Source organism: Aphelocoma coerulescens, chromosome 1A, assembly GCF_041296385.1.
Source record: "Aphelocoma coerulescens isolate FSJ_1873_10779 chromosome 1A, UR_Acoe_1.0, whole genome shotgun sequence".
NCBI classification, from domain to species: Eukaryota; Metazoa; Chordata; class Aves; order Passeriformes; family Corvidae; genus Aphelocoma; species Aphelocoma coerulescens.
The window spans coordinates 50860589-50881196 of NC_091014.1; the positions used below are offsets into that span (position 1 = coordinate 50860589).

General features: G+C 44.8%; 3 protein-coding genes across 3 annotated transcripts; all 3 read left to right on the forward strand.

The window, feature by feature from the left end:
* The first annotated feature begins 629 nt into the window (after positions 1-629).
* Positions 630-6852, forward strand: MGP (matrix Gla protein). The gene is made up of 5 exons (XM_069001249.1): positions 630-697; positions 3356-3506; positions 4300-4335; positions 5520-5595; positions 6477-6852. Exons 2-5 carry the CDS (start codon positions 3446-3448, stop codon positions 6613-6615), a joined length of 312 nt encoding a protein of 103 aa, XP_068857350.1. The 5' UTR covers positions 630-697; positions 3356-3445; the 3' UTR covers positions 6616-6852.
* A 3128-nt stretch (positions 6853-9980) lies between these two features.
* LOC138103178 (osteocalcin-like) lies at positions 9981-15177 on the forward strand. The gene is made up of 4 exons (XM_069001262.1): positions 9981-10158; positions 10655-10690; positions 12573-12642; positions 13763-15177. The coding sequence occupies exons 1-4, from the start codon at positions 10092-10094 to the stop codon at positions 13890-13892; spliced, it is 303 nt and encodes a 100-aa protein (XP_068857363.1). The 5' UTR covers positions 9981-10091; the 3' UTR covers positions 13893-15177.
* Positions 15178-17098: 1921 nt separating this feature from the next.
* On the forward strand, positions 17099-20574 carry ART4 (ADP-ribosyltransferase 4 (inactive) (Dombrock blood group)). The gene is made up of 3 exons (XM_069001275.1): positions 17099-17582; positions 18869-19586; positions 20479-20574. Exons 1-3 carry the CDS (start codon positions 17490-17492, stop codon positions 20571-20573), a joined length of 906 nt encoding a protein of 301 aa, XP_068857376.1. The 5' UTR covers positions 17099-17489; the 3' UTR covers position 20574.
* Positions 20575-20608: the final 34 nt, after the last annotated feature.

Below are 20608 nucleotides of genomic sequence, written 5' to 3' on the forward strand. Positions count from 1 at the left end.
GATCTGCTATCATTTTGGGCCAGAAGCCCAAAGCCCAGTTCACCAAGCATGTGTCCTGGGCTGCCCAGCACTGCTGTGGGTCTGGTGTGAACAGAGGGTGCACCTCAGGGATTTGGGTTTGTGTAAGCCAACTCTTTGCCTCATAGGGTATGTGACTTTTGGGGGTTTTGGAGCTGACACCTTTGTTGTGTGAGTTTTCTGCCTGATATTAGCCTGCCATTAAGAGGCGGGATCAGTTGTAAAAGCAGCATGAAATGAGATGGGAGAAGGGTCCTGTTCCCTGAGGAAGAACAGGTGCCCTGGCTAGCAGTGTAGCTTGAGATAGAGCCCAGCCAGAAAAGGAGGGGGTGAAAGAGGGGGGGGTCTTGCAACAAAGAGGGAGACTGGAGCTTGTTCTCATATCTCTGTCCAGTCACGGCATCCAGGCACAGAAAGGCAACCTGGATGTGGCTGTGTCCCCCCTAGTCCCTGGTGTGTGCTCTGGCTCTCTCCCTTTTGGCTCAGTTCTTTGATGTTGCTGGCTTGCTGGCTGTGGGCAGAAGGTGGTTCTGATGGTATCCTGGGGGTGGGAGAGGGGAGGAGTCACTGATCGATGCTAATAAATAAAAGGTCCCTCTTCTTCCGTCCAGGGTCCGAGACGCCAGGAGAGCTGCCCCCTGAGACAAGAGCTACAGACTGGCAGGGAAGCGACAGCTTAGTGAGTATGCAGGGACTGCCTTGCTTTTCCTGGACAGCTGCTTGTTATTATTGCCTTGCTGGTGTTTCACTGCTGTAAAATGTTAGGAGTGCTTGCTACAACATGTATAACATTGTGATTTTCCACTCCAGCAGCAGACACATCAGGGCTGCTTTTCTGATGCCCCCTTTATTTGTGGGACCGCAGAGATTTCCCTGGCATTTGCAGGAGATTTGTCTTAACTCCTTTCTGTAATTCTAACCAGTGGATGCTGCTAGAAAGCAGAGGGATTTGGCTCACTGTGCTGCATGGTATGTTACCCCCAGGGCAGCTCACTGTTGTTGAGTAGGGGAGATGTGTGCTGGAAAAGTATGGAGTGCAGGGGGAGTAGAAGAGTACTTTTGCTAGAGGCAGCATTCCCCGAAGGAGATTTGTTGTTACAGGGCTGTGTCACTGGCATGTTCATTCATTCCTTGAAAAATGTATTGCCTCTGTGGTTAAAAATGAAACATTTGGGTTAAAGTGGTGTTTGTGGCTGTTCTCCTGTGGTTGATGGCAGGGTATGCTCCAGGCATTCTGGGATCAGAGTCCTCTGAAATGGGAGCAGAGTTGTCCAGGGAGCAGAAAGTTCTGCCCTGAGGGAAAACAAATAAAGAGGGTTTGGCTGGAAAGCATGTTGGAGTTTCCCACTGGGCAGCCTCACTTCCATTCCAAAGTACACCCAGCATCTTCCCCTCTGTGCCCCACTGTTTTCCCACAGTTGCTGGTCTGTCCTCCAACCTCTCCCTCAAGTTTTTCTTTCTTAGCAGCTCCTGTACAAGACATTTGGGAAATCTATAAAATCCACATTCAACACAAAGTCCAAAACTATGAGTTCTAAGAAATTAAAAGGATCCCAGAGCAGAGAATTTCCTTAAAGAGACTGGAGTGGCAGGGCACAGAGGGGCAGCAGCAAAGTCTCAGTTCCCCTCTGACCTTGTGTCTATAGCAAACCTACAGCTTTTTCCCAAGTTTTCCTCCTCATTTCAGGCTAAGCACTAAACAGGCAAGAAGTGGATGTGTATGGGGGGGCGTTGATGGTACAGGACTGAGCTGCTCTCCACAGCAGGTGGGATAATGGGGAAGAAGAGCAATTCTTTCTCTTTGGTCTGAAGTTGAAGTCCCTACTCAGCTTTTCTCCCTGAGACAGGAGGCTTCAGGAAAGGGTCATGAGTTTGGCATTGAAAGGTAACTTGCAATGCCCAGAGTGATCTTTTTCCACTGAATTTCACTCCTCACTGGTGAAATGTTAGGCTCTGGCTATCTGTCCCTGTAGGTCTTGGCTGTGTTACCTTCAATGTGGCTTCATGGTTTGGCCTCTGAAGGTGACAGCAGTGACAACAGCACATTGGTTTGGGGAGAATGGTCTGCACCCAGAGTGCATTCACTTCACACCCTGTCAGTGAGAAATCCTGATACTGCATATACACATGGACAAAACGTGCAGTAATCACAGCTTGGATCAGACATAAGAATGGTTCCTGTGCCCTAGGTTCATCGCCAGGCAGCGTGTGGTGTCCCAAGCCCATCACTGCCATTATGGGAGGGGCTGGCAGGCAGTGGGAACCCACCCTGCCTTGCTACCTTGCCTCTAGCACACTCCTTCCTTTTCACCCAGCAGGGGTAGCCTCTGTAACTCCTCCTTCTTTCTTACACTGCTTTCTACTGTTCCAAGAGTTGGAGAGTGGAACACCCAATGTTTTGGATGTCTCTGCTGTCCATGATATTGGACCCAGTCAAACTCTTTTAGATGTTAAAAGGCAAGGTAATTCTCCCTGAGACTGCTGGCCTTGGAGATTTGTCCCAGATGAAAAGCCTTTCGTTGACGTGTGACTTCGGTGCCCAGTGAGGCAAGGACTGCTAGTGCTAGACCAGAGAGACATCAGTCCTGAGGGAAATAGTTACCTTTGACTTCACCAAGATGTTGTCCTTTGGGCTGCAAGAGGAGTCTAGGGTCAGCACCACAGTGAGAGGCTTCAAAGCTAGAGTTCTGAGTGCTGCTGTCATCTCAATGCAAAAATCATGATCCTACCAGCAGAAGGGATTCTTTCAGGTTGCTGCTTGTCACTCCTGAAGCAAAAAAAAAGGAGATGAGAAGGGGCAGGAGGGTTGTATTTCTCCTCTGATAGCTGGCAGGCTATCATTGCAGCAAAGGCCAGCTGGGGAGAGGGGGACTGAGTGGGACAGGAATGTTTGAAGCCTCATTTTCCATGTCTCCATAGGCAAAGCTGACAGGACAGTTTGGGCTGGCTGTATCCAGACAGAGTATGATGAGATCAAAGAGAGCAGATCAGAGGAAAATTCAGAAAAACAAACATTTATATTTGGGATCAACACACACCTCTGCCTTTGGGTCCCTGGCAGCCCATGAAATTCCTTCCACTTGCATAGGCTAGCTTTTCTGAGTGTGGAGTGCTAGTGACATGTTTGCCTCTGGATTATGTCCCCCAGCACTGAACTGTGAGAGGAAGGAGGCATGCCCCTTCCTTCCCAAAACCCAATTCAGTCTGCTAATAGAGGTTGTTTTGTAACAGCTCCAAGAAGAGTGTGTACCAGCTAGCTGTCACCTTGCCAAGGCTCTTTCATGGGCTCCCTCCTAGCTCTGTTTTCATAATAAACATTCCACTGCTAATTTTGCAGTCAGCCCAGGATCTCCAGCTACCCTCAGTGGGAAGAGAGTAAAACACAGTGAGGAAGACAGAGCGAGAGATTCCTTCCTGCACTGGCACAATGCGCACTCTCATCGTCCTTACGCTCCTGGCTGTCTTGGTGATGGCTGCCACTTGCTATGGTAGGTGACATTTATTGCTGGGTAGAATGAAAACTTCAAACCTGCAGACATTTATGGGTCTGTTCAGATGTTTGTTGCTTAACTTTGTGTCTTCTTTCCCCTTAACTTGATCTCTTGCCTGTTTTCCTGCCTTTGTGCTAGATCCTCCTAGCCCTTATCCAAAGCTGTTATCTTTAGCCATTGGGATTCACGGTCCAGGATGCTTCAACCCCTTCATCTCTGTTCCAGCTCAGCTCACCTCACAGACTGCTCCTCTTTTTTTGCCTTTGTTGTCTGGACTATGATAAGAGTGCTAATTCTTAATTATTCCTTGCTAATTGGAAGATTTCCCTTTTTCCTTTTGTAATATCATCCCCTTTTTCCTGTGAGGCACACAGTTCCATATTGGTGGCATTAAGATGCTGCTTCATGCAAGAGTCAAGTGCATTTCACTGTGCTAATCCATTCCCTAAGACCACATGCAAGCTTTGAAGGTAAGTAGGTATCATATCCACTGTAGTGTCAGGAACAGAAGGTTGAAAAACTATTCTAGAGAATCAGGCTGGATGACCAAGCATGAGTCTGGAAGTACTGACTAAAACACCAGGTAGCTCTGTATTAAATTCCTGAGCAATTTAAACTCCTCATATAAATTCTAGGTCACACCACTGATTCCTTTGTCTTCCTTTTAAACATGTGCGTTGAAACCTGGCTTCTCTGATTTCCATGTGTGTTCTATTTATCTGTTGTGTATGAAAGACTGAATCCCATCAATACAGCATCATACTACATGTTTCATTCTTTCTTTCCACAGAGTCCCGTGAGAGCATGGAGTCCGATGAGTATCTCTGTAAGAGACTGCTTTACTATTTTATTGAATTTGAAGTGTGCTACAGACATGTCCAAGATCATTTCCTCGTACTCCTACTGTAGGGATTAAATAGGTAGAGCCACCCAGCCCAAGGAAATTGACTTTACTGGGTGATGGAGTTTCAGGATGAAAAGGGAGAGAGCTAAAAGAAAGAAAACTTCACATGTTTCGGCACAAGCTCATACACCATTTTGCATAGAATATAACGAGAATTGGAAAACAAAATTTGAGAACAGAGCTCAGGTCTCTGTTACACATACCAAAACCAGGTTAACTGACACTAGAAAAGGACACTGCTCAAAAAGCTCTGGGATGAGCATGGAAAGAGGTACCGTAGAAGCCACTTACACAATTATTCTCCCCGAAGAACAAGGAGAGCCTTACGCTATGCACCTTGGAAGCAGGCAGGGTGTGTGAGTAGAAGGGATCCTTTGGCTGGAAGAGGGAGAAAAAGTGTCACAGGAAAAGCATGAAAAGGGTGGAAAGTCTTGTATTGGAACAAGCAATATCCTGGAGAGGTTAGAGAACAGATGAATCAAAACTTAAAAGAAATTAGGACATCTGGAAGAAGAATTTCACAAAGCAGAGAGTCAGCAACACAAAGGCACATGTGGGAGCCAATATCAATGACATCCACAGACTCCTGAACTCTGCAACGGGACTGTGATGTTTCTCAAAAAGGTCAGAAGGGGCTTTCAGGCCCCTCATCCAAAACTGCCACAAAGACTTCTCAATCACTGTCTAACCTTGGAGGCAGAGAGACTTACTCAGGCCTTTTCTGTGTGTAATTTCACAATTCTTGTAGTTCTTCTGAGCGTGCAGCTTGTAGTTCTTCATGCTCTGTGCAGCTTGGTGCCTACCTCTTCTGAGCCAAGCTCCACTCACTCAGAGGGTCTGTGGCAGCAAAATCACAATAGCATTCCCCTGGGTGATTTGAGTAACAGCAGAACAAGAGCAGCATGTGCACTTCTGTACAGGCTGCACCAGCCACTGAGAGAGCCTGAGCATGAACCAGCTCGGGGGCAGGAGGGGATATTGAAAGGTCCTGGATTTCATTGTACATGGGAGGGCAGACAAGGAGGCTGTTATAAAGGAGGACGATAGCTTTTATTGAAATCTGGCATTGAAAAAGTGCCATTCTGAATAATCCCTTGCCTTCTCAGATCCCTTCCTCAACAGGCGAAAGGCCAGTGACTTCATACAGGCTGACACGAGACTAAGAGCCATCACTCAGGAGAGGTATGTCATGGCCTCAGGACACTGAGGTCGAGAGTGGGAACAGGTTCCTCCTTGCCAAGCACAGGCTAGTACCAGGGGTGGCAGCCATGGTGACTTGTGAGAAGCCTCAGCCCCTCTCTCAATGTGAGGTACCATTTAAGTCCCCAATCCCAGGAAAAGCAAGAATTCAGATAATAGAGAGAGGGTCCTTTAATTTGAGGACATGTCATATGCTGAGAAGACTGATGAATTGTTCTGAAGGAAGAACCAACAGAAGGAGAGAGAATGAGTGTGAGATGGTCCAAAAGAAAGCTCAGTTTGAGATCTTATTCTAGTCCTCAGATCTCATGCAGAACTTGCATGACCTTTTCTAAATCAAAGGGTCATCTGAGGGCCTCATTGCTTCATTTAAAAAACACAGATATAACAAATTTCATGCCTTATTCAAGGTTCGTGAAAATAAAGACTGAAGCACAGAAATCATCTCCTAGCAAGGCATAAGGCAAACCTCCTCAGAACCAGGTGACCCCTTTGCAGAATATTTCAGGTCTTTGTCCCATGTGTGTGTTTGGGAAAGAGCAGAAGAGCTGAAGAGAGCAGGCTGCGGGAGGCTGCAAAGGGAGGACCCTTCCTCAAGTTCAGGCAGGAGCCATTCCCCTCTCCCCACCACCTTACTTAGCCCCAAAATAAAAGGTTGCCTGAGGAGGCAAAACATTCCTGCTGTAGTCATGTCACTCCCTGGGTGTGGCAAACACAGAAGCTGGCACGCTAAGAACTTTGTCGCTGGATGATGGGCTCTGGTGGTGGATCCTTATCCCAGTGGGAAGTTTCGGGACAGGAAAGGGCTGTAGGTGGATATTTAAGAGGACAGCACTTACCCCTCTTCTCTCCTACCTTTACAGGATCAGGGAGCGCAGTAAGGCACACCAGGAGCATCAGAGGGAGCTCTGCGAGGACTACTACCCTTGTGAAATGTACGCTTTTCGCCACGGCTACGCAGCTGCTTACAAGCACTATTTTGGAAGGAGGAGGACTAAGTAAAGGATGACTCATCCCCACCCTGGGGCCTGGAGTCCAGGGTATCCTCCCCAAAAATGCAATGGCTCTGAAACATACTCAGTTGCTTGTGTCCCTGTATGTTATCCTGCCTGCTGCTTCTCTCCCATGTAGCCATGGATTCCTGCACTGTGTTAATTAGCTCTGAGCTGATGTAGCAGAGATCACAGAGAGGTCAGGATGTGGGTGTTTACTACAAAATAAATTGCTGGTTTGATACTATCTTCTCATGAGTCACAGTACTTTGGAAGGGGGTATGCAATTTTCCATGAAGAAACTGAATTTGTTTAACACAGATTCTGGTGCAGATTATGGGAAAAAAAGTTATTACCTTGCAAGCATATGGCTTGGGAAGAATCTATAATGGTTTTGTTCCAGCTTCTACTAGTGGCTTCTTTCAGAGGTCACTGGCCAATTTCAACTCCCAGTCTTAAGACATCTAAAAATGGTGGGGTGTTCAGAATGCAGATGCACTTTTGAAAATCAAATCTTTCCTCAGCTGGGGAAACAAAATCCAGAAGGCACCTATTTAATCTTAAAACAAAATTAGGGTGAGAGTTGGTAAAATAAAATCCTGTAAATTGCCTCTTGTTTATCCAGCTACCATCAGGTCCTGATGCTAGGTGCTCCTTTAGAAAGGAGTGTGTGGTCTAGACTTAACTTGTATTTCCTTTTGCAATCCCCTTTCAAAACCCTTCCACTTGAAACTACTCTGGTAGCACTTGAAAGCTGCAGAAACCAAAGCTGGAGAGGGGCTCCTGGTGGTAAATAAACAGATAAAAGCAATCCAATGTTTGGGGTCAGGCCCAACTTTGTTCACATAGAACAATTTCATTTTACTGTTCTCAAATCATTTGAAACCAAGATGTGGCTTAACCCTGTGCACAGGTTACTGAGCACCTCCCAGTCCTCTGAGGAGTGAGCATGGCTGCATTCTGGTTGTCACCATCACCAGGGCCTGTCCCCAGGCCAAAAGGCACCAGTGCTGACATGTCCAAGAATTCAATGCTGCTCTGGGCTTGACAGCAGCCACAGCAGCTGGGACACTCCTTGGTGCAATTTGTGTAGGAGACATAACATCCAGCTCAGCTCAACACAGATGGTTTCGACATTCACCTCTTCAGGCTTACACAGGCACCTGCAAATTATAGAAGTGGGAAAGATTCATGGCATGCAATCAAAGTCTATGATGTATGAAGTATCAAATTGTTGACTAATCTGTGAAATTAAGTCTGGAGCCAAAATTACCTGGCCCATTAGAAACATGCATCTTCTTCCAAAGGGTGCTTCAAGGCTTTGCCAGCTTTGAAACTGAATTTTGGAAAGAAATGTGATTTATTTATTGAAAACACTTCTGATAGGAAACTCCACCCTGACAATCGCTAAAGTTTTGTCCAGAAAAAGTGAGAGAGAAATGATTTTAAGGAAAAAGCCTGTATGGATTAGGTACATTCGCACACTTGTTCTCTGTATTCTCAAGTAGGTGAATCTTGTGATCACCAACCAGAGCAAGATCACATATGCTAAAATCAGTAAGTCAGCAGTGTCTGGGTTTGACTTGACACTGTGACACCACCAAAACAGAAGGCACAAGGTCTAGTGCTGTCTGGGTCTGTGTCCAGAAATATCTAGTGATCCCGATCCCCAGTTAACCAGTATAAATAATGAATAATACCAGAGATTTCTGTGGGATTTCATTAGTGGGAGCAACAACCAAACAGATTTAAGAGACTACATGCTAGTTAGAAAGCTTGGGAAAAGATGGGAGGATAAATAAAGCTGTTTGCATTACTAGAATTGTATATTTATATATTTATATTATTTCAAGTATTCATCTGGAAGCATAACTTTCCTAGAATACCTATTATTTTTAGACGTTTGTTTACTTTTAAACTGTTGCTCTTTTGCTGGAATAATATGTATACAAAACTTTTGCTGGATATCATTAGTATGTATATTCAGCTTTCCTGGACTGTAGAAAAGTTAACAGGGACAAAAGTTGGTTTATTTTAATCCTCTAAGCTAAATTCTCTAAGCTAAAAGACAGTGTTTCTAAGAATTGGCAAAGTCCCTAATGTCTCTGATTTTCCTTTGGAGCCTCCTAAACTTTACTTCTGTAACCCTTGGACATGTCCTCTGCACATGGGTCTGAGGAGGACTGGATATGAGGTGGAGGAAGATTATGTGTCCACTACCAGAAAGAACAAGCACATATGATTTAAAAAAACCCCAAACTACCCAAACTTGGCCGCTTGGTCTGTTCAGCCTGGAGCAGACCTCATTGCAGTGTACAATATCCTCCTAAGGGGTAGTGGAGGGGCAGCACCGATCTCTGCTCTCTGGTGACCAGTGACAGCACCCAAGGGAAAAGCTGGAACTGTATCAGAGGAGGTTTAGGTTGGATATCAGGAAAAGCTTTTTCACCCAGAGGGTGTCTGGGCACTGGAACAGGCTCCCCAGGGCAGTGGTCACAGTGCCCACCTGACAGAGCTCAGGGAGCATTTGGACAGTGCTCTCAGGCACAGGGTGTGGCTCTTGAGGTGCCCTGTGCAGGGCCAGGAGTTGCACTTGATGATCCTTGTGGGTTCCTTCCCACACAGCTTATTCTGTGATTCTGTGGTTCCTATGCTGTTTGTGGGACGTGGCTTTGGTAACTTGGATAGGGGGTTTGGGGATTGTGGGGTTATTGATACACAGCCCATGCAAGTCTCTTGTAGTACCAAGTAACTTTAGACACTCGGGTCCTGAAGAATGAAACACTTTTAGAGTCTAAATTTTTATTTGATTTTTAGACAAGAGAAGCCAAAATAAAGCTTCTAAATTATGAAGATTTCCAGGAGGAAAATACAAAGATCTCCCCTCAAACTAACTTCCAAAGTTCCTAAAAGTATAAAAATCTCATCTCTCCAAAGTGATTTGGTGAAACTGTGAAACTTTCTGAAAAACTACTGTTTTTCCTATGCAAACTGATTTACAGGTTTCCTTACCCTCAGGGTAATGGTTGAAGGTGGGGTGGAGGAAAAGGTCACCATCGGGTTCAGTCTCATTTGACAGACTCAACATGAGAGAGCCCCATCACATGAAAAGAGCTGCTCTACTTCAGGGTGTGCTGGTCTCTCCCCCAGCTTTCCAGCATGACTGAATGACTTTCAAGTCTGTAAGAAAAATGATTTAAAAATCCAGTTGTTTTTCTTCAACAGCCCCATTCAAAATCTCAGATAAAATCTTCTGGAAATGCCCTGGGTCATGAGATGGATGCCAAAATGACAGCCAGGACCCGGCATCTCCTGGCCAAAAGACAGGCTTTGTTTTGGAGCACAGATACAGGAATACAAGCCAGATTATTCACCTCTCCAAGAAATCACAGGATATAAACTGCTGCCCAAAAGCAAGCCCCGGAGAACTTCAGTAGCCTCCAGGAAAGCTCTGAGGTTAGGGGGACTAGCGCAGCCAAAGAAGACATGAGGAGTCTGCTGGCACTGCTGATCGTGACTCTGGCCCTGGCAGCACTCTGCTGTTGTGAGAAAGGTAAGGGGACATCTTCCCAGGAAGGCTCTAGAGCACTGCTGAACCCTGCAGCTTGCTGCCAGCCTCCCTCCAGTCTGGGAGAGACACAGAGCTTTGGGGGGAGGAGATGCACCACCAGTCATTGCACAACTTCAGATCTCTGTTGGAGAGAGAGTCACGGGTGAGAGAGGGCTTGGGAACAGAGACCCCCATCTTTTGCTGGGCATTTTCTTCTGCTGGTCAACACCCACTCACCCCCACCTCAGTTGCATATTGAATTGCAGCAGAGAATTTGAACATTTTAATATGCTTAAGAATTAAACTGGTTTATAATTTAGTCTCTCTCTAAATGGTGGGTGTTAATAAAACCATTTTGGTAGAAACAGACCTTCTGTGTAAGTGGGGGGAGCTGGATCTGGTGGATCAAGTCAGTGGTGGGATTCAGTTACAGAGGAAGATGACTCACAACCATAGAACAACTCACAACCAGACTCCTTTCTGTCTGTCTGTCTTCCAGATTCCAAAGAACCCTCAGGATCTCCCAGTGCTGACAGTGAGTATATCATTCTGACTGATGCTCAGCTCCATTCTCCTGCATCTGCCTTCTTTCTTCCCTTTGATAGGTTCAAGGGCTGAACAAGACCTATGCTGAGTCCCTCTCTAGCTCTTCCCTTTTTGCTCCCTAAGTCTGCAGTCCCTGTGGTGCAGGAGCATGTGCAGCAAACAGAGCCTTTCTTGTGTGAGCAGGTGACATGAGGGCAGTCAGTGTCACTGCACCTGCAAGGTTAGCATTGCTCCGGGTGTGCTGGTGCCATAGCCTGCATCTCCAAAACCCTTGAGCAGTGCTCTGGAAAGACACAGGTGATGCAGGTTGCTAGCAGCTGGATGCATCTGCCTTCTGTGAAACAGGGTTGTGTTGGTGGAGCAACACGGCCAGTCTCCCTGCTCTGACCTGGCTTCAGAGACCTGCCCAGAGTGACTGCTGCATCCCCAGGTGTTAAGAGAGCTGCCCACATCAATGGGTTGTGACATCCCTGCCAAGCCCTGCAACATGGAAAGCCTGAAAGAAAGGGGCTGCCTTGGCTGCTTCTGAGGGCTGCAGTTCCTCTTGTCAGGTCACCTGAGATGTGGGGATTTGCACACCTTGGGTTGTTCACAGCCTTTGCAGCAAGTTGATCCTGGCAGAAATCTGTATGGAAAATCCTTTTTGTTCTCTCCTGTCTCTCCTTTCTCCCACTTTAAAGGATAACATTGGTGCTGAGAATCATGAATGCTAGTATTTTTCCAGTGAGCCAATACAAACACAGATTGGGAAAGAGAAAAAAAAAGATGTAAAGACTATTCAGGGAAAGGTGGTAGTTTCTGACAACTCATTAACTGGCAGTTTCTCTGTAGTCAGTATTTTTGATCCAGAATAAACCTCAGTTTGCTAGAGAGGAGATACAGCTCACTTCCAAAGAGAAATACAGCCAAACATTCCATGATAATGAGGGAAGGAACAAACCCCACCATCTCCCCACAGGCAGAGGCCTTAGAACCTTCTTTCCTCCAGAGACAACAGCAGTTTGCCATTTTCCACGCTGAAATGTGTATTGGTGTGCAGCTGCCTGTGTTGCTGCTGTGCTGGCACCTGTGCACACCTCTGCTGTTGTGAGACCATCCCAAGGAGTGAGGCTGTGCTGTGCTGAGCCCTGGTTCGGGCTGGGGAGAGAAGTGGCTCTACCTGGTGTTTGTGGGGTGCTTCAGAGCACCACGGTGTTTGCACAACCACAAATCAAGGGAGCAAAGAAGCAACTGTGCAGACACGATGTGTTAGTGGAGAGCAGGGGCAAATGCTGTCATGGCTGAAAGACCTCTCGTATTCTCCAGGTCCTGAGTACTGGGATCTTTGCACATCCTGGGTGTATTTCTCACTGGGTGATGTTTACTGTAGCTATTTTATACTCTTTCCCTTTCACAGAACTCTGTACATGTGAGCATTGGCATTTCTGTGTGCTGCCTGTTGCTCATGGCTCATCGGAGGTATTTTAAGGTCTTCTGGTCGGTATCCCACATCACTCTCAGTCTGAGTCAAGATATAGAAAGGAAGCCAAGACTCTAAAATTAAGTAGGCCAGGGAGAGAGGGTGCCAATCTCCTAATTTTCTTCTTATTCATATTTTATGCCTTCTGCACATTTGCTGCAGACTCAGATTATGCTGTATGATAAGGAAATGGAGTTTATGACAGAAAAAGCCCTTGGTTCATGGAGATGTGAAGGCTGCAGTGGGAAGGGAGCTTTGAGTGGACAGTGGGATGGGGAGAGATAAACAGACCATCAGCATCGTTTGTGGCAGTCATGTGCTTGTGAAGAGAGCAGATTTTGATTTTCGGAGGTTAGACTGGTCTCTGTGCTTCAGCGCTGCATCTCCAACCTGCTGTGTTCTCTCCTGGCAGGCATCAAGATTAAGAAAGAAGTTGCCAATGCCTTTGTGAAGAGGAAGAAGAGATCCAGCCCATATGAATGGTAACAACTCAGGAGCTGGGCTGAGAGCTGGACTCTGGACCTGTTCTGAAGAGGGGGTGGGAAGGCAGTAGGGCATGACAAGGCATTATTTTCCTTCATTACCTTCATGTACTGAAGGAAAAAGGCTGTAGGAGACACTCAGTGATGGAAAAATGGTTCTGTTTTCATTAAAACCCTTTTGAAGTCTCATAGCTGAACTCTAGTATACATGGTCATCAGAACCAATTTCCAGGATAATGAGAATCACAGAGCCTTGGTCATTGCCTCTGGGTCCCCACAAAGGAAGCACAGCTTTGTTGAGGGAATAAGGCTAGATAAGATTGGCTGTTCTTTCTGAAACTTAGAACATACATTTACATGTGCAGAAAGCAGACACAAAGATTGGGAGAAATCCTAGCTATTTGAGAAATTTGAGATAATGCAAGAATGTTCTTCATGTATTTCCTGGAAGAGGTTGTTAAGCTACTCTTTCCAATACAGAAATAAAGTAAAAATTCATGAGATACTGGTGGGATTCCTGTGGTGGTGTGTGTAGTCTTCAGGAAAGATTAACAAAACCTAGAAGAGGAGCTGAGAAGGACATCCAAAGTGTACAGCTGAGACTAAAAAATTGGGCTTTCTTAGCCTGTCAAAAAAGAAAAGAAAAAGAAGTTACATGGGGATAGTGTTCCTATCTACAACAGAAGTGAGGATAATTACAGAAAAGTGTTTAAGCTAAAGAAAAAGAATGGCTAGTGGGAAGGTGAGTAGAAACTGGGCAAAAATAAAGATAAGCAGGAAATAATAAAATAAATATATAATAAAATAGATAACAACAAAAAAATAATCCTGGGTAGTTGGGGAATGAGATTGAAGACAAAAAACCCCAAATACTTACAGCTTCTGTGGTATCCTTTGCTGATAAAACCTCAAGAGCAATTTATTTAAATTGGGTTCAATCCCACATTTCCCAGCATTGATCAAGTAGACTATCCCAGTGTAAGTAGATGTTTAACTCAGCATGACCAGTCCTCTGTTGGGTCACACTGGAGAATCACTTCTTTCATGTCAGTGTCAGGTGTGGGAACTGTCTCCAACTGCATTGGCTGAATCTGCAGAATTGCATCTCTGTCTATTCCAGGTACTTTGAAATTTACAGAAGACCAATGGAGCAGATGCATGAGCGCTGTGAAAACTATCCCCCCTGTGACTATCTCTCTGACCAAATAGGATTTGCCTTGGCCTACAACCGCTTCTTTGGGAGATACTGAGGATGGGAAGGTCTCTTCACTTGCTTGGCTTGGAACATTCTGAATCTCACAGGAGAAAGAAGGCTGTGGCTGGGAAGGAGGGAAGGAAAGCATCTAGACTGGCATCTTCTGCCATTGTCTCCCTAACCAGCTGGAACACCAAGGCAGGAATTACCCCTCTTGTTGAGCTTCCATTAACTTTCTTCCTTTCATCAATAAAGTCTCTCTTCAGACATCTTTTGTGGTATTTTGAGCTTCACCAGAAGACTCTTAACTTCCTTCCACCTGAATCCCCAGCACAGAATAGGTGTGAAATGGTGATTAGTTTCAAAAAACCACTGCATGCCTTAGAAACACCACTATATCTCTTATCCTCTTCTGCAAAATGCAGGAGGATTATGGAAGAAGAATGTCACGATGTGTGTAAATGTGATGGATCTGATCCTGGGATGCTCATGGGAAGAAGGAAGAACACCTGTCTCCTGTTCCAATTAGTGGGAAAGTTCAGTATTTTCACGTAGTATGATCATATTAAATACACATCACAGTAGGATCGTTTTGTAAAGATAGAAGTGTGGGAATACTCTTGCATAGACAGCAATCAGGTTCTGGTATGCTGTTCTGATTATTCTGTCACAAAATTTGCCTGTATAGCAACAACAAATAAATCCCAAAAGGTGCATTTAAGGAGTCCTTCTAGATGAGCTCTTGCTTTTGTGTACTGCTTTTAGTGACTGTAAAAAATGACTCTGAATTCTCTTGGTTATTTGGGATTTTTTTACAATCAGTTTCTGTTGAAACTGAAAATGCCCAGCAGAACAAAAAAAATAACCTCTTCTCCTCCGCTGCTTTTGCATTTATCCTTGAAACTAGAAGTGTCTTAACGGCTTAAAAAAGAAGAAGAAGAAGAAGAAATGAAAGTTATAAACATTATGAAAAAAACAAAATGAAAATTGCTTCAAGGATGGATTGAAGGTGGGGCAGTGTTTTGTTTATTCAAGACAACTTGTAGCTAAATATATATATATACAAAGTATGTGTATTTTTATATACACATATTGTCTTCCCTCTGCACTACTTCATTCTGTCCTCTGGTATTAATATCATACCTTAGCAACTTTCTGCATAACCTTCCTTAATATATTCTGTCAGCTTTCCTTCCCTGAGAGGCAGATGGCAGATCACACTTCCAAGGACAAGGACTGCTGATGCTCAGGGAACTGACAGGGACCAAATCTCTCTGGTTACATGTAAGGTAGTGCAACCATCCTCAGCTGCTAATTCTAATAAATACTGCTTAAGTAAAGCAGGTTGGTGTGCTGCTTCTTTCTGTTCTTCTGTACAACTTTTACCTGTGGTAAAAGAGATGTCTGAAAGACACAGTCTGCTTCTGTGATCCCTGAGGAGCAGGAACCCAGTGCATGAGGCTTCTTTCTCCCCTCAAACGCCCCATCTTGAATCCAAAATGACTACACTGAAATTTAGGTCATAGTTCCAGCACTCTGTGACACTGAGGGAGAGGAGGGCCAGGCTTTAGCTGACACACCATCTACCCAGACCAGCGTTTCTCTGAAAAGCCTTGTCCTGAAGTAAGGACGCAGGATAAGTCTGCAGAGATGGCTGCCAGTGTGAGCCTTGTTTGGCAAGCTGCTATGACTTGCACTGGCTATGCTGATCCTGGCCAAGGAGAAGACACTTCGTAAATATCTCTGTATGTCTTGGTCAAACACTTGTGACTGGCCCCTCTATTGACATAAACTAATGGGCCTTCACTGCTCACAGTAAAACTCTCCTCTGAACACCATCTAGTAAAAATTAACAGAGTGCTTTATTGAAAAGAGTGAAATTTTTTCTTGGAAAAATACTAGAGATTAGTGGAATCCTAATATCTACTGTACTAATAAAATAGGGATTTTGTTGTTGTGTATGGTCTTGTTAACACAAAAACGTTCTTGTGTATATTTGCCTTTTTTGGTTAGTTTTATATTTTTGTCTCCCTTTCAGTAAATATTTTTTTCAGGCAAGTTGCGCCTGGAGGCCTCCATTATGTTATCTGCTCTGTGTCATCAGATCTCTTCATGGGCTGAAGTCATTACGACCTTTGGGGATCTGAGCGCTCAGATCACGTTACAGATTTACTGCTGAAATGGAGGAATTCGATTTTTGCTTGGTTAATGAATCTCTAAGCACCGCCACAAATCCTCTGCTGCCATCTTACGGCCGTTGTATTTATTGCAGTTAGTAATACACGCTCCTGAAGCGTTTGAAAACGCAAAATCAGTGGCCTTTCTTCCTGGTTCCCTTAATTCTAAACATTCACTAACAGGTCAGAGATGAAAACCAGGGACATAATTTGCAAACTGATTATACGCAGCTGAATTGACATTTTAGTGGGGGTGTTTATCATGACTGCCAAGCTCCCACGGGAGCCTGTCTCAGTTTAGGTCTGTTTTATCTCTACACAAACAGACATGGAGAAGCCTCTGAATAACTTCGTGAGCCCTCCTGTGGACTCACTTTTAGCAGTCAAGCAACCACTTTCTGAAATACAGCCCAAGATAACAGAGAAATTCCAGGAAGGAGAAGTAGGTAGTCTGCATCAATCACTCTCTCACACCTCATGGCATCATCTCATGTCAGCAGGGGCTGCAGATACTGTTAGCAGCAGCAACTGCTTTGAAAGCAGCCCAGTATGAGGCCTTTATGTCACCTCCCACCTATCTCAGCAATATTTTGCAAATGCTCTGTCCACAGAATCCAAGCAGATTCACAAACATCTCTTATCTCAGGGAATCACTCCATGTCTGGGGGTGCCCCCCTCACCCAGCCTATCACCATCAGGCCATGGAAAATGGGCTTCACTTTCCTGTAGTCAGAACGAAAGCCTTGACAGCTCTTGGCTCTTTTTCCATACAGAAGAATTACCAGAGGTCATGGGGCTCCACAGGTGAGTAACTCGCTGCCAGTATTTGGAAGGGTGTCAGGAAAGCAGCTGCTAGAGAAAGCTTTGTCTCAGTACAGAATCTGCAATTACACACTCGTTTTGCCTGTGCCCAATGTAAACAGTCCAACAAGGTGCCACTCTGCAGTGATGTAAGAGTAGGACTGGCAGCACATGAGTAGAAACCAGAGGGTGATAAGGACAGTCAGGTTATCTCTACTTCCAGACGGGATCCCAACCTACCCTGCATTTCTGTGTTGGCTTTATCAGAGTCAACTTCCTTAAAAGGGCTTTTTAAACTCTTAAGCAGGGAGTAGTCACCCTGACACATCACTCCTCAAGAGAAGTGCCTTAGACTTCTCCAAGCCACAGTTTTCTTCCTTTTTGCAAGAACAACACCAAGTACCTTGGAATTAAAAGAACTATCAAGGTGATGGACACTCACTCCAGCTGGAGTTGGTGCAACCAGACATTTCCTGATGGATTTCGGACACACTTCTACCAGTAAATTGTCTGCTTGGATTGATTAATGACTTCTGAATTGCAGTGAGAATTTGGCAAATGATCTTTGGTTGAAGAACAGCCACCAAAACCTGAGTGCAAATTACAAACTGCAGAACTTTCCAGTTCAAAGAAAAACAGAAAGAAGGAGATGTAAATTGCCTTTCCTTGAAAAAATGTTCTTTACAGTGTCTTGGATGGACTCTAGGAAGCTGGTGCCACTGGGCAGCCTCCTGTTGCTGATCTTCTCACAAATACTGGTAAAAGAGGTAAATATTGCTCTTTATTTGAAATAGTGAAATTGCTTATAGCCCAGAAATAATTTTTTTTCCTGTTTGAAACAGGTTCTTTAAGGAGCTTTGGGTTCAACTTTACTTTTCTGCTTTCAGTTCCTCTGTTCCATTTCTCACCTGTCCTAATTTGTTTTAACTACTTGGTTGGAATTTTCCTCTGTTTGCATCCAGATGGTTTCCTAGAGTATGTTTGTGGGTAGATCTCATGGAATCTTTCCTCTCCTTTTCCAGCCTGTTTCAGCTGAGGCTCTGACAAAATCAATGTGCTGTTGGACGAGACAGTGACAATATTGCTCTATTTCTTGTGACTGCCTTTTAGCTTTTCCTTAAAACAATTATGATATCATGGACAAATAAACTGAATCCCTGTATGGTTTATGAGCCAGTATAACTTCAGAGGCTAAGAAAGGTGCCAGTTTGGTTATGTGTCCAGGATGAATATTTGAGATTAAAGTAAATATCTATCTACTTTGTAGAATTCAACTGATTACAGTACTTGACTAGTCTACTAGGTGATCATAAAGCAAAAAGAACAATGCCATAACTCACACAATTTCTTAGATCTGATTACATGAGGTTTTTATTAATTAGAAATGCTAGAAACACAATTAGCATGTTGTTTCATAGGCAGAATACATTAGGGGTTATTTTCCTATTATAGCACCCAGCTGTGTAAATCCTTACTCATGTGTTTAATGTTTATTTACATGACAAGTCCAGCTGGTCTCACTGGGACAAAGTGATTGAACAATAGTTTTGGCACACTGCTGCTATACTGTTCTTTACTGAACACCTTCTCCTGGAGCCAAAACATGTCCAAAAGGTTTGTAAGAACAGGGAGAAGAAGTTCACCTGTGATAGTTCAGGCTACACTGCCCCTAGTAGATGGTTTTGCTTATTCTTTCCCTCTTCAAAACCACTTAACAATACTAAGCAGAATATTGAAATAAATGGACCACGGGTCTGTCCTGCAGGCTCGATACCATCACACTCTGAAGGACCAATGCTCAGAGATTTTAATGTAGCAGATCCACATCAAATAAGAACTCTGGCATCCTGACTAATATTTGCCTGTGGTGGTGTATAGACAGTAACCTGAGGTTGCTCAGGAAGGTCTTGCTAAAGATTAGCTACCGGCCTTGCTTGCTCTGCCAGTAATGACAAAGAGGCAAGAAAAGGGTAGAGGAAAACTTGGCTTGCATCCACAGAGATACACAAGACATTCACACTTCTGATGCTAATCTTCATCTGCTTTTACATAGGCTATGTCCCACACCCTGATGGATATGGCTCTGCATTCCTTTGATGACCAGTATCTGGGGTGCAGAGAGGAGATGATGGAAGAACTGGAGCAAGGAGACTATTTTCAAAAGGAAATAGCTGCTAACAAGGACTATTTGAGTCTCTGGAAGAAGGCTCGGGAGGCTTTGCTAAAGAGCCCTGTAGGTCTCCTGAGGGAGATGCGTGAGAGCCATGCCATAGTCCTCATGGCTTACACCATGAACTCTTCCCTGCACTCGCAGCTGAACTGGGCTACATCTACAGCAGGAATCTCTCCAGAGCACTACAGACACAAGTTCCATTTTAAATATTTTCACTTCTACCTAACAACTGCTATCCAGATAATGAAGGAATGGCAGAGCAGCATGGGGGAACATAAGTGCTACCAGGTGCACAGGGGTGTAAAAGACTTACATATTGAGGCCGAGGTGGGCAGCAGAGTGCGATTTGGCCGTTTCACTTCTACCTCCCTCCTCAGGAATGAAGCCCAGAAGTTTGGGAATGAAACTTTGTTCACAGTGACCACTTGCCTGGGATCAGCTATGCAAGGCTTTTCTTACCACACATCTGAGAAAGAAGTCCTCATTCCCCCTTACGAGATATTTCTTGTCAAAAGCTTCTTTCAGACCCAGCAGGGTAACCGTCTGCATCTGCATTCTGTGGGGAACTACAGCAAATACCAGTGCCAGCTGGTGGAAGGTATTGTATACAGCCTCTCACGAAAGGAGGGGGTGCAGGACAGTCTGGTCTCAACTGCCCCAAGCAGCCCCACCAGCTGCACCTGCACGGGGCCACATTCAAGGCCAAACCTGTACCTTGCCTGCCGTGTTCGACTATGAGAACCACAAGACCCAGGTTTTACCTCTTTGCTGTGAAATCTGGGACAATCCCACAGCTCACTAAAGATGAATCCACCAGTAACACAGCAGGTCTCAACATTCTCTGCAGCCCCCATTTATCCCACGTGCCATTGCAAGGATGTTGTAGGACTCGAGCCTTTGGGTCCCCAGCGTTTTTATTGCAAGAGTGGGTGAGACTTACTTGAACCAAGTAATCTGGGCTGGTGTCTTGCAATGCTGCTACACTTCAAGCCTCAGGACTTCTTCTAGGCTTTGGTCCACTACTACTCTGGCAAGCTACTACTTCTACACTTATCTCTGGCAAGCTGAGTTAAGTGTAAACAAAGCTACTGTCACTTTATCAGTGACCTTTCTCCTGAGACAGAAGGCAGAAAAGGTATCCTTTGACAAAGGACACACTGAGTTTCCTTTTTATAGAGAGAACTCTGTGCTGGAATACCTCATGGGGTCTGTTTCACAGACCTTTCTGTGTCTACCACCAGTCCAGGACTCTTGCTTTTGTCTCTTTGTACAGTAGAACAAAGTAGTGTGTTCTACTGTACAAATGCAATATTTGAGCAATATTTGAGCTCAAAGCAATCATTTAGGAGTGAGAGTTTGTGCCTTCACAATCAAAGTAATAGATAGAGTTGAGGAAATGGCTTTTGTGGACAAAGGTTGTGTTAGCAAATGCAAAAAGCATTAAGCAGTGAAAAGAGGTCTAAATGACTGCTCTCTTGACTTTCTTTCAGCTTCAAGAAGCAAGAACAGTGGTTATACTGCACTCTCCTCTGCCATTCTTCCTAGCGTGCTTGGAGTTTCCCTGTGCTTGGCCAACAACCTCTGATTCTCTGGCTGCATCCAGATATGTGCCCTTGAATA